This window comes from Synchiropus splendidus, chromosome 9 (assembly GCF_027744825.2).
Source record: "Synchiropus splendidus isolate RoL2022-P1 chromosome 9, RoL_Sspl_1.0, whole genome shotgun sequence".
Classification (NCBI taxonomy): Eukaryota; Metazoa; Chordata; class Actinopteri; order Syngnathiformes; family Callionymidae; genus Synchiropus; species Synchiropus splendidus.
The window spans coordinates 3,634,729-3,647,613 of record NC_071342.1 but is presented as its reverse complement, the minus strand read 5'-3'; the positions used below and the strand labels follow the sequence as shown (position 1 = coordinate 3,647,613).

Here is a 12,885-nt window from a genome sequence, read left to right as displayed (position 1 = left end):
GAGAACTATTTGCCTACCCATTATTCCTGCAAAGGGCCCTCTCACACACCCAGCCAATTTTTTTTTTGCCATGGATGTAACGTGCAAATACTGGCCATATCTTGAGAAGGTTGCCAGTGAACTTCCTGCTTTACAGGACTAGACTACAATGGAGCCCTTCCTCAGTGTAATGCATGCACATTCCACCAAGTGTGAGGTTTATGCACTTGAAATTTAAACAGAAAATTGTCTTTTGTTTGCCGCATCATTGAGAATTACAAATGTCAGTTTCATTGTCAGTCAGTCATTACCTCATCCACACTTGGGTACAGTACAGTGGAAAATACCAAGATGGAGGATGGACAACTGCTGGTGAGGAAGTGGAACAGGTTAATAGTTTCCTCTCCCAGTGTGCCCAAGAACCAAATACATGTCAAAGGCAGGCAATGGGTTGGAACTCCAAAAAGGCAATGTCACTGCACCAATCACTTTCCACAAAGTGTTTGCAGGTAAATGTTCATTGCTTGATTACAAACTTGTAATTTACAAATCCAAATGATTTCATGTTGTTTTTAATGTAATTTTATTTTTTTTTATGTCGGAGACTGTCTGAGGAGAACGCTGAGTTAGTCAACCTCAAACTGGAACTGGAATGCAGTGAGGAAATGGCATCACAATGGGTCTGTGAGGTTCGAAAGTGGGCAGCACAATTTTGTCATCATATAGAATAAACTAACATAAATATAGATGTCTTGTTACATTAATACTAGTGACCTATTTCTCATTTCCTCAGTTTGGGTATGTGTGATTTATTGCATGAAATCATCTGCTTCAAAATCATGGAACGCATGCTTGAGTGTTCTGTGGTTATTGTTTGCACCACAGAAATGGCCTAAATACATCAGAATCAGAATCAAATGTATTGCCATGGTCAGTGGGGATCCCACCAACTAGGAAAGTGCTTTGGAATAAAGTGCTGTCAATAAAATAAAGTAAAATAAACCACAAACAACAAAGACTGATCATGAATTCAACAGTCTGACGGCCGAGGGGAAGAAGCTGTTCTTGTGAAAGGAGGTTCGGTCTGGATCGACCATGGCCTCCTGTCAGAGGGAAGAGGAACAAACAGTCCATGACCAGGTTGAGAAGGGTCGTCTCTGATCTGACCTGCACGTCTCTGGGTCCTGGAGACATACAGGTCCTGAATAGGTGGCAGGCTGCAACTGATCACCTTCTCAGCAGAACGCATGATGCGCTGCAGTCTGCTCTTATCCTTGGAGGTGGCGCTGTTGTACCAGATGGTGTAAGAGGAGGTGAGAATGGACTGGATGATGGCCGTGTAGAACTCTACCAGCAACCTCATCTTCGTAGCTTCCGCAAGAAGAACAATCTCTTTTTGGCCATCCTGATGAGGCACCCGATGGTTGGCTCCCATTTGAGGTCCTCCTAGGAAGCAGAAGGAGTCCACAATAGGAATGGGTAAACCAGCCAACAAGAGAGGGGACAGAGAACCTGTGACTCTCCTGAAGTCCATGATCATCTCCACTGTCTTCTGCACGTTCAGCTCCAAGTTGTTGTGGCTGCACCACGACACCAGCCGCTCCACCTCCCTCCTGTTAGCCGACTCATCTTCATCTGAGAAGAGCCCGATGATGGTGGTCTCATCCGCAAACTTGATCAGCTTCACAGACTGGTGGCTGGAGTTGCAGCCGTTGGTGTACAGGGGGAAGAGCCATGGAGAGAGAACACAGCCCTGAGGATGTTGAGGGTCCAAGTGTCAGAGATAGTCGCCCCCAGCCGCACTCACTGACTCCGGCTGGTCAGGAAGTCTGTAATCCATCTACAGAGGGATTCAGGCACGTTGAGCTGGCAAAGCTTGTCTTCAAGCAGAGCTGGAAGAATCGTGTTGAAAGCAGAGCTGAAGTCCACAAACAGGATCCTGGCATAGGTTCCTGGGAGTCCAGATGCTCCAGAATGAACTGAAGAGCCTGGTTCACTGCATCGTCCACAGATCTGTTGGCTCTGAAGGCAAACTGATGGTGATGGATTTCAGGTGGGATAGAACCAAGCGCTCAAAGGATTTCATGACTACAGACGTCAGTGCCACCGTCTGTAGTCATTCAGTCCCATGATCATGGCTTTCTTGAGAACAGGAATGATAGTGGAGGATTTAAAGCAGGCAGGATCATGACAGGACACCAAGGAAGCATTGAAGATGTCCGTGAACACTGGAACCAGCTCAGTAGCACAATGCTTCAAGATGGCAGGGAAACTCTGTCTAGACCAGCAGCCTTCTGAAGGTTCAGCTTCCTGAACTGACTGAGCATGTCCTGCTCCATGATGTCAAGGGAAGGAGAGAGAGGGGAGGGTGTTGCTCATCAATGACTGCGATCATTTTTGCTGTCTCTGTGACATTGTTTGTCTTAGTTTGTCACTAAGAAACAGCATAGTCCTTTGCTGTAAAGTGGAACAGGAGGCTGGAGAGACCACAGGGGTGTTGGGGCAAAATGGCGACTCGAAGCGACAGTAAAAGTTGTTCAAGTCCTGTGCAAGAGCGAGGTTATTCAGGGTAGGGGGGGCACCCACCCATAGGGGGGGCACCCACCCATCTCCAGCGCACTTGATGTAGAGGCCATCTCCTCCACTGGTCCAGCCGCTGCACTGATGGAGGTGGAGGCCACCTCCTCCTCTGGTCCACTGACTGGGATGAGATTCAAATTGACCATGTCCTCATTGCTTTGCTGTCTCCAATCTGTGAAGATCCTCTGGCTCAAACAGAGGGCAGCTCATCACTCCAGTCTTCGGTTCTCAGCCCTGGCTCCCTTTCCACTTTAGAATCCACATTTAAAACCTGTGTTGGCCTGGTCCCCAACTACATTACAGAAATGCTGACCCTCAATGAGTCAGCCAGGACCCTCAGATCCTCAGGTAGGTTTCTGCTAGTAGCCCCTAAACCTTGGTTTAAATCTAGAGGTCATAATGGTCATAATGTCTTATTTGTCAAGGCTCTTTCATTCTGGAAAAGCCTGCCAGTCGAGATCCAAGAATGAGCATGTATAATCCTCCTCCTTTAAACGCTATAAAAAAAACCCATATTTGGCAATTCTTACTTTTCTTACCCCCTTCATATTTGTAGTGACTAGGGTGCAGAATAGGTGAAGATTTGGGATTGATTTCGACATGTCAAACCAATCTGCCAGCAAAACAGTATTTGTTTTACATTTTTAAATAATGCACCTGGCCTAACTGTTTTGCAGATGTGCTTGAGCTTTACTTCATTTCATTAATGAAGCACAGTTCTCCAGTAAAAATTGGATTTTAAATCTTCTCTTCTTACTGTATTCAATTGATTAGTCATGCACTACAATTTTTTAATATCCTCGAACTCAAATTCTTTATCAGGAGACCTTTATCAGATATGACATAAAAATGTGATTAATTTGATTAATTAATTACAAAATCCTGTAATTAATTCGAGTATTTTTTTAATCGACTGACAGCACTACTCATAAGTGGACATATCTGAGTGCAGTTGGATATTGTCACATCAAATATTTTGAAGTTCATTACTCATAGCGTCAATGAAATCAAGAGTCAACTCAGTTTGAGCGTCTGTGCAGCATACATTGCTGCCACCATGCTCATCTGGGGCAGGGTCTTCAGCCTCATCACCAGCAGCATTCCATATCCAAAATAGATAAAAAAAAAAGTCAAAGGAGATTATTTAACAATACGTGGTACATTCACGGACAATAGGAAGCAGAGGGGGGAATTAATCTTTGTTCTGGATCCCTCCTCCAGGGACGGGAAACATGTTATGAATGTAATGCTCGATGACATGCTTGCAGAGTGCGGTGTACATTTTTTATTATATATTTATGTGTACCCATTGCTGCTTATTTTCTGTATTTGATTCGAATTTGTTTATGTGAACTAGTCCATATATGACATTCATTTTCGCACGTGTTAAAAGTTGTTGGTTATCTTGCTTGATTAATTTGGCACATAGTTATGCAATTTGTCACATTTTGTTCCAGTGTCACTAATCAGAGTGTCACATTGACTGAGCAGGCGCACACGTTGTGATGATGCCCCTCAGAAATCTGAACTATATTATGATAGCTCCTCCTCCGGACTGTTCACACAGTGAGGTGCTTTTAGGGGAACAGCCAAGTCCTCAAGAGGAATTTGAAATGTTGTGCACATGCATAATTATGGTGATCTTTTTGCACAGTTTGGTTCTGTATGTTTACCACAGAAAAAAAAATAAAAAACACTGGAGCAACTTATTTATTTTGTCAGGATGTCCAATTCAAAATCGTCAATTGAATAGTGCCGTTGCCATTACATCACTAAAGGGCTTAGGAGCGTCTACGTTCCCACCCTCACCTATGGTCACGAGCTTTGTGTAATGACCAAAAGGATGATATTGCGGATACAAGCGGCTGAGGTGAGTTTCCTCCGCAGGGTGGCTGGGCGCATCCTTAGAGATAGGGTGAGGAGTTCGGTCATCCGGGAGGAGCTCGGGGTGGAGCCGCTGCTCCACCACATCGAGAGGAACCAGCTGAGGTGGCTCGGGCATCTGATCCGGATGCCCCCTGGACGCCTCCCTGGGGAGGTGTTCCGGGAATGTACTACCGGGAGGAGACACCGGGGAAGACCCAGGACTCACTGGAGAGATTATGTCTCCGGTCTGCCCTGGGAATGCCTTGGGATCCCGCGGGATGAACTGGGGGAGGTTTGTGCGGATCGCGTTTGAAGTTTGGACTTCCCTGCTCCGAATGCTGCCTCCGCGACCCGACCCACGATAAGCCTCAGAAGAAGGTGAAGGTGTTTTCAAGTGTTTATTTGTCAAATTTTGTTTAGGTGCAGAGAATGCCTCCCTGATGAGTGGTTGTGGAGATTGTAATGTTCTTCATCACAAAAGATCAACAAGTGATTTTAATTACCATCAATGGTGAAAAAAAAAAATGCTGTATAAACCTGCTTATTTAAGCATTACACCACCAAAAAATGGCTGGCTTCATGTATGGATTGGATTATGATTTGTTTATTTTCTTTAAGGATGGTATGAAATGCATCATCCACACTAATTGGTATGCCACCAACAGTGGATTCCTGAAGTAAGGGATCTAATTCGAAGTGGATATTGGCCGGGCTCAGGCAACACCCTATATATGTAGGGTCTCCTTGAAACCTACAAGGAATTTAAGTAATCTCCCCTGCGTTCTCCAGACGTCCCTTCTGTTATTTTGCACCAAATCTGGTGGAAGAATAAGTGTTTTTTTTTTTACTTTATTATAAACTATCTCTGACAAACTCTTATTCTCTGTTTTTCAATCAGGAAATGTAAATGGTATGGAAGAGGATTAGGGTCAGTGAAGAAAAAAAAAAAAACACAATAATTGGGAGAATTCTGAGAAAAATTCTAAGAAAAAAAAAATCTGAATTTTCACTTTAATTCTGACTTCAATCTCAGAATTCTAACTTTAAAGTGAGAATTCTGACTTTTTTCTCTTTAAAGTGAGTCAGAATTCTGCCAATTATTTATTTTTCTACACTGGCTCTATCTGTAAATCTGTAATCTGTAAAATGGAGCATTTCAGCGTAGTTTCTGTGAGTTCTACTCTGCATCATTTCAAAAAGAAAAACTTTGCAAAAGTGCATCATTCACCTGCCCAGCATGTACCCCACAAATGTTGGCTGTTTGCGTGGATGGCAAGCACAAGCTCTATTGGTTTCAGAACAAATCAAGGTATTCTGTATCTGTCATTGATAGATTACCTTTTGTTTGAACTTATTGATTCTTCTGTTCTCTTCGGTTTGAATGAGTCTGCCTTCTTTGAGGATGTGTTTGTGACCAAAGACGGTGATGTGTCTAGTTTTGTGGAGGGCATAGTTGCTGTGAAAAGTGCAAGTATCATTTTATCAGGCTCAAAAAAAGAAAATGTAACCTCCAGAAGCATCAAAGTTAGATGAAGAGGGCGTGGAATTTGCAGTGTGCCGCCATGGCTTTTTATTGAAAGCTCTAAACATGTACAGAAGAGAACTATTTGCCTACCCATTATTCCTGCAAAGGGCCCTCTCACACACCCAGCCAATTTTTTTTTTGCCATGGATGTAACGTGCAAATACTGGCCATATCTTGAGAAGGTTGCCAGTGAACTTCCTGCTTTACAGGACTAGACTACAATGGAGCCCTTCCTCAGTGTAATGCATGCACATTCCACCAAGTGTGAGGTTTATGCACTTGAAATTTAAACAGAAAATTGTCTTTTGTTTGCCGCATCATTGAGAATTACAAATGTCAGTTTCATTGTCAGTCAGTCATTACCTCATCCACACTTGGGTACAGTACAGTGGAAAATACCAAGATGGAGGATGGACAACTGCTGGTGAGGAAGTGGAACAGGTTAATAGTTTCCTCTCCCAGTGTGCCCAAGAACCAAATACATGTCAAAGGCAGGCAATGGGTTGGAACTCCAAAAAGGCAATGTCACTGCACCAATCACTTTCCACAAAGTGTTTGCAGGTAAATGTTCATTGCTTGATTACAAACTTGTAATTTACAAATCCAAATGATTTCATGTTGTTTTTAATGTAATTTTATTTTTTTTTATGTCGGAGACTGTCTGAGGAGAACGCTGAGTTAGTCAACCTCAAACTGGAACTGGAATGCAGTGAGGAAATGGCATCACAATGGGTCTGTGAGGTTCGAAAGTGGGCAGCACAATTTTGTCATCATATAGAATAAACTAACATAAATATAGATGTCTTGTTACATTAATACTAGTGACCTATTTCTCATTTCCTCAGTTTGGGTATGTGTGATTTATTGCATGAAATCATCTGCTTCAAAATCATGGAACGCATGCTTGAGTGTTCTGTGGTTATTGTTTGCACCACAGAAATGGCCTAAATACATCAGAATCAGAATCAAATGTATTGCCATGGTCAGTGGGGATCCCACCAACTAGGAAAGTGCTTTGGAATAAAGTGCTGTCAATAAAATAAAGTAAAATAAACCACAAACAACAAAGACTGATCATGAATTCAACAGTCTGACGGCCGAGGGGAAGAAGCTGTTCTTGTGAAAGGAGGTTCGGTCTGGATCGACCATGGCCTCCTGTCAGAGGGAAGAGGAACAAACAGTCCATGACCAGGTTGAGAAGGGTCGTCTCTGATCTGACCTGCACGTCTCTGGGTCCTGGAGACATACAGGTCCTGAATAGGTGGCAGGCTGCAACTGATCACCTTCTCAGCAGAACGCATGATGCGCTGCAGTCTGCTCTTATCCTTGGAGGTGGCGCTGTTGTACCAGATGGTGTAAGAGGAGGTGAGAATGGACTGGATGATGGCCGTGTAGAACTCTACCAGCAACCTCATCTTCGTAGCTTCCGCAAGAAGAACAATCTCTTTTTGGCCATCCTGATGAGGCACCCGATGGTTGGCTCCCATTTGAGGTCCTCCTAGGAAGCAGAAGGAGTCCACAATAGGAATGGGTAAACCAGCCAACAAGAGAGGGGACAGAGAACCTGTGACTCTCCTGAAGTCCATGATCATCTCCACTGTCTTCTGCACGTTCAGCTCCAAGTTGTTGTGGCTGCACCACGACACCAGCCGCTCCACCTCCCTCCTGTTAGCCGACTCATCTTCATCTGAGAAGAGCCCGATGATGGTGGTCTCATCCGCAAACTTGATCAGCTTCACAGACTGGTGGCTGGAGTTGCAGCCGTTGGTGTACAGGGGGAAGAGCCATGGAGAGAGAACACAGCCCTGAGGATGTTGAGGGTCCAAGTGTCAGAGATAGTCGCCCCCAGCCGCACTCACTGACTCCGGCTGGTCAGGAAGTCTGTAATCCATCTACAGAGGGATTCAGGCACGTTGAGCTGGCAAAGCTTGTCTTCAAGCAGAGCTGGAAGAATCGTGTTGAAAGCAGAGCTGAAGTCCACAAACAGGATCCTGGCATAGGTTCCTGGGAGTCCAGATGCTCCAGAATGAACTGAAGAGCCTGGTTCACTGCATCGTCCACAGATCTGTTGGCTCTGAAGGCAAACTGATGGTGATGGATTTCAGGTGGGATAGAACCAAGCGCTCAAAGGATTTCATGACTACAGACGTCAGTGCCACCGTCTGTAGTCATTCAGTCCCATGATCATGGCTTTCTTGAGAACAGGAATGATAGTGGAGGATTTAAAGCAGGCAGGATCATGACAGGACACCAAGGAAGCATTGAAGATGTCCGTGAACACTGGAACCAGCTCAGTAGCACAATGCTTCAAGATGGCAGGGAAACTCTGTCTAGACCAGCAGCCTTCTGAAGGTTCAGCTTCCTGAACTGACTGAGCATGTCCTGCTCCATGATGTCAAGGGAAGGAGAGAGAGGGGAGGGTGTTGCTCATCAATGACTGCGATCATTTTTGCTGTCTCTGTGACATTGTTTGTCTTAGTTTGTCACTAAGAAACAGCATAGTCCTTTGCTGTAAAGTGGAACAGGAGGCTGGAGAGACCACAGGGGTGTTGGGGCAAAATGGCGACTCGAAGCGACAGTAAAAGTTGTTCAAGTCCTGTGCAAGAGCGAGGTTATTCAGGGTAGGGGGGGCACCCACCCATAGGGGGGGCACCCACCCATCTCCAGCGCACTTGATGTAGAGGCCATCTCCTCCACTGGTCCAGCCGCTGCACTGATGGAGGTGGAGGCCACCTCCTCCTCTGGTCCACTGACTGGGATGAGATTCAAATTGACCATGTCCTCATTGCTTTGCTGTCTCCAATCTGTGAAGATCCTCTGGCTCAAACAGAGGGCAGCTCATCACTCCAGTCTTCGGTTCTCAGCCCTGGCTCCCTTTCCACTTTAGAATCCACATTTAAAACCTGTGTTGGCCTGGTCCCCAACTACATTACAGAAATGCTGACCCTCAATGAGTCAGCCAGGACCCTCAGATCCTCAGGTAGGTTTCTGCTAGTAGCCCCTAAACCTTGGTTTAAATCTAGAGGTCATAATGGTCATAATGTCTTATTTGTCAAGGCTCTTTCATTCTGGAAAAGCCTGCCAGTCGAGATCCAAGAATGAGCATGTATAATCCTCCTCCTTTAAACGCTATAAAAAAAACCCATAGCATTCACCAAATACAATCCTTTCTTCTTTTCTTCTGCTTTTGCTATTTTGATCACCAATCACAATGATTTCTCTGTACAGTAAGCAATTTGTAAACAGTCTCCTAAAAGGTACTATACAGATCAGTTATTATGATCACTACAGTACTTACCATCACAAATGGCCTCATAAATTGTCTTATCTTTGACAGATATTGTCTGGACACACTTGATAAGTGGCAACGTGGCTTCAAGACCTCACAGTTATGCCCTTTTTTCTTTTGTTTACCCAAAAAAAGGATTGGTTGGTGTGTTGAGTTTTTCAAGCTATAAAGATACACAAACGGAGAGAGATATTACACACATGCACAAAGATTTAGACATAGATATATCACATGCTGAGCAGTTGCCTCATGACAAGTGATTTATGCATGGCATTGCATGGCAGTGACTGCAATGATTTTCAGGCACTGTTAAAATGTACAGTACTCATTTTTAGTCATGGTTTACTTTCAACAGCTGACGCATTCACACACACACAACATGATGAAACTTACAAATAAAATTGCCTCATCATTATAAGAAGCGACATTGTGGTACTTCTTGTAATTTTGCCGCCAGGTCTCTTTGACACAATTTTATCTATTTTTTAGTTTTTCTTTCGATGGCTGGTCCATTTGGCAATTCTTACTTTTTTTGGGGGGCACAATACATTTCTGTGCCACATAAAGGACCCTTTTTTTAATGCCACCTTTCGTCTTGTGCCCTCTGTCCACAAGCTGCAAGAAATATATAGCACAACAAAACAAATCATCATTATAGTTGCTAAAAAAAAAAAAAAATAATAATAATAATAATAAAAAAACTCCCACAGAACAGAACAGAACTCCTCCTAGCGACATAAGTTTCCACATTAACGCGGGCTCCTCTCTTTTTAAATAACATCCATGAACCTTATTGGTAGAATTTTCGGGAGCTTCCATCTCCTGCAAACAACAACAGCCTGATCAATATACACACGATAATTTTCGAGACGGCATAGTTTAATTTGCTTATCGTACAATTTACACATTCTTCTTCCCCAGTTTTTGATTTGATTTATTAAAATAATTTAAAATGTTGGTAACCTTGTATAGAAATTACGTGCAGTCATGAGCTAAAATGTGCACTCGCTTGCACACACACACATGCACATTCTTGTACGGAGCTGCACTACCCATACACACACTTAAGTAAACACAAACTTGCCTTTTACGTCGTAAAATAGATGTAGTCATTCTCATTTGTCTTTTTGTTCGATATGTATGATTTATTAAATACCCATATGACGTGATCGCACTTTCCTCTGTGAAATTTTCAGGAAACATCAACATGTCCAGCCTGTGTTATTACTGCGCTATTAGAGAGCGAGATCAAACCACGAATGAAAAAACATTGTTGATGAGTTCGGGTGACTAAATAAGTAACTCGTGCGGCTGTAATGTTGCAATAGAGGTAGGCAGGTCTACGTTCTTGCAGGAACGAGATGTGCCGCAATTGGAGCCCCGTTCATTTTTTTTTATTGTAACTCAGAACGTAAAAATGCTGTTTTTCGTGACCCCATGCACGATTCAATAGATCAAATGTTCATGACCGCATGAAGGAATTGCCTTGAGATCGGGTTGGTTGGAGACTGCTTTTGTGATCGTTTAGGACTTTGGGCTGCGTCCCGTTTGTGTTGGCTCTGCCGTTTTTGTTTATTAGAAACTGTATTGATATGTTAACTGTCTCGCCGCTCTTACTTCCTGCACTTGAGTCTTCTGTCATTTCTGAGCCCTGTGACAGATTTTCCACCATGCTGTTGTCTGGCCAGCAGATTATTCACTTTTCCATGCATAGAGTCTACAGTGGAAAGTGTCATGCCTTCACCACTTGTGCTTGGGTCCAGTTCCACGTCCTCAACACGTGGCTTTCGCTCCCCATTCCCTTGATTCGTGACAGTACGATCTGGCCAAAATTAGGGACCCAGCAGTGGTGAAAGGCTGGCAGGACGAACTAGATGCTCAGGCTACCAGTTTGAGTAACATGGAGAGGATGACTCTATTTTTGAGGTGTTGGACTCTCTTTCTGAGAAAGTCGCACGGCTTTACCCCCGCTCTGATCTGTCTGGTGCTCCGCTTGCTTCCTCTGCTCGTCCTGTTTTTGGAGCATACTATTTCTGTTCCCGTCCTGGCCCCAGAGCCCGAGCTTTCCATCCGTGATTTTCTTTTCAAAGACTCCTGTGCGGCTTTCCAGCCACCGCCTCCCAAAGACTCCTGTGCGGCTTTCCAGCCGCCGCCTCCCGAAGACGCCTGTGGGGCTCTCTGCGCGGATCCCAAGCTGGCGTCTCCCGAAAGCTCCGGCGCGGCTCCCCAGCCGCCGCCTCCAGAGGACTTCACCGCGGCTCCCAAGCCGCCGCCTCCCGAAAGCTCCGGCGCGGCTCCCAAGCCGCTGCCTCCCGTAGACCCCGGCGCAGCTTCCAAGCCGTCTCCTCCCGTAGACCCCAGCGCGGCGTCCAAGCCGTCTCCTCCCATAGACCCCGGCGCGGCTTCCAAGCCGTCTCCTCCCGTAGACCCCCGCGCGGCTTCCAAGCCATCTCCTCCCGTAGACCCCAGCGTGGCTTCCCAGCCGTCTCCTCCCGTAGACCCCCACGCAGCTCTCAAGCCGCCGCCGCCTCCCGAGGACTCCAGCACGGCTTTCCTGCCGCCGCCTCCCAAATACTCCTGGGCGACCTTCCAGCCGCCGCCTCCCGAGGGCTCCTGCGTGGCTCCCAAGCCGCCACCGCGGCCTCCCGACGACTCCAGCGCGGCTCCCAAGCCGCCGTCGCCGCCTCCCAAGGGCTCCAGCGTGGCTCCCAAGTCGCCGCCGCCTCCCGAAGACCCCAGCGTGGCTTCCCACCCGCCGCCTCCCCAGGACCCCAGCTTGCCTTCCGGGTCGCTGCAGCTGGGCTCTTCCAGTTACTCCAGCGGGCCTCCTCCTCCCCTCGTCTTCGACGACCGTCCATCCCTGACCGGGTGGAACACCTGGAGGTGTTCTTAAAGGGGGGGGTACTGTCATGATCCTGCTTTTATTTTGTTTTTTGAGTCCTGGTTTAGTTTACCTCCCGTTCTTCTTGTTCCTTTGGCACACGGCTGGAGCCAATCTACCTCTGATCACCCTGATTAGAAAAACACCTGAGCTCCAGCAACATGTGCCAGATCGTCTCTTCCAGTTCCTGCGTTTCTCCCAGTGTTTCCCTTTCCCGGTGATTGCTCCCCCAGTTCATGATATTTGGACTCTTCTTGTTCCCCATGGTAACTCCTGGTTCTCGTGGCTCTCCTTGTTTGGTCTCTCGTTCTGTGAGCTAGCTTTGTTTTTGATTATTTTGTCTTAGACCCTGGTGCCTGAGTTAGTGTTTTGTTTCTTCTTGTCTATTCGTGTTTCCTGGTTTCTTTTGTAGTTTATTCTCGGTTCATTTGTATATTCAGCTTTAGTTAGTTTTCTCCCGGTTCGGTGACGCTTCCAGTTGTGATTCTGTTTGTTTAAGTATTAAATATTATTCCTAACTCGCTCCTGCCTCACTGTGGCCTTCACCACTTGCGTTTGGGTCCAGTTCCACGTCCTCCACACGTGGCTTTCGCTCCCCGTTCCTTTGATTCGTGACAGTAAGTCTCATTTTATTTTATTGTGAATGATTTTGAAATTGCAGAGCAGTGGGAGGGTAGATATAAAAATGTTAACTGAGTGATTGTATAATGATATAGTAATATCTATATTATCAATTATATAATATGGATATAATAATAAAAATAC

General features: G+C 45.5%; 2 protein-coding genes across 2 annotated transcripts; both read right to left on the bottom strand.

Annotated features, from left to right (window-relative positions):
• Positions 1-208: 208 nt before the first annotated feature.
• Positions 209-2,705, bottom strand: LOC128765342 (uncharacterized). Its single transcript, XM_053876028.1, has 3 exons — positions 2,585-2,705; positions 1,787-2,012; positions 209-1,676 (listed from the first exon to the last, which is right to left on the bottom strand). Exons 1-3 carry the CDS (start codon positions 2,703-2,705, stop codon positions 1,010-1,012), a joined length of 1,014 nt encoding a protein of 337 aa, XP_053732003.1. The 3' UTR covers positions 209-1,009.
• A 3,526-nt stretch (positions 2,706-6,231) lies between these two features.
• On the bottom strand, positions 6,232-8,728 carry LOC128765341 (uncharacterized). Its single transcript, XM_053876027.1, has 3 exons — positions 8,608-8,728; positions 7,810-8,035; positions 6,232-7,699 (listed from the first exon to the last, which is right to left on the bottom strand). Exons 1-3 carry the CDS (start codon positions 8,726-8,728, stop codon positions 7,033-7,035), a joined length of 1,014 nt encoding a protein of 337 aa, XP_053732002.1. The 3' UTR covers positions 6,232-7,032.
• Positions 8,729-12,885: the final 4,157 nt, after the last annotated feature.

Coding starts and splice junctions, on each gene's coding strand:
- LOC128765342 (XM_053876028.1), bottom strand. CDS start 2,705: ATGGTCAATTTGAATCTCATCCCAGTCAGTGGACCAGAGGAGGAGGTG. Junction 2,013..2,584: donor ATCAAGTGCGCTGGAGATGG/GTGGGTGCCCCC, acceptor CATCACCATCAG/TTTGCCTTCAGAGCCAACAG. Junction 1,677..1,786: donor TTCCTGACCAGCCGGAGTCA/GTGAGTGCGGCT, acceptor CTGCAACTCCAG/CCACCAGTCTGTGAAGCTGA.
- LOC128765341 (XM_053876027.1), bottom strand. CDS start 8,728: ATGGTCAATTTGAATCTCATCCCAGTCAGTGGACCAGAGGAGGAGGTG. Junction 8,036..8,607: donor ATCAAGTGCGCTGGAGATGG/GTGGGTGCCCCC, acceptor CATCACCATCAG/TTTGCCTTCAGAGCCAACAG. Junction 7,700..7,809: donor TTCCTGACCAGCCGGAGTCA/GTGAGTGCGGCT, acceptor CTGCAACTCCAG/CCACCAGTCTGTGAAGCTGA.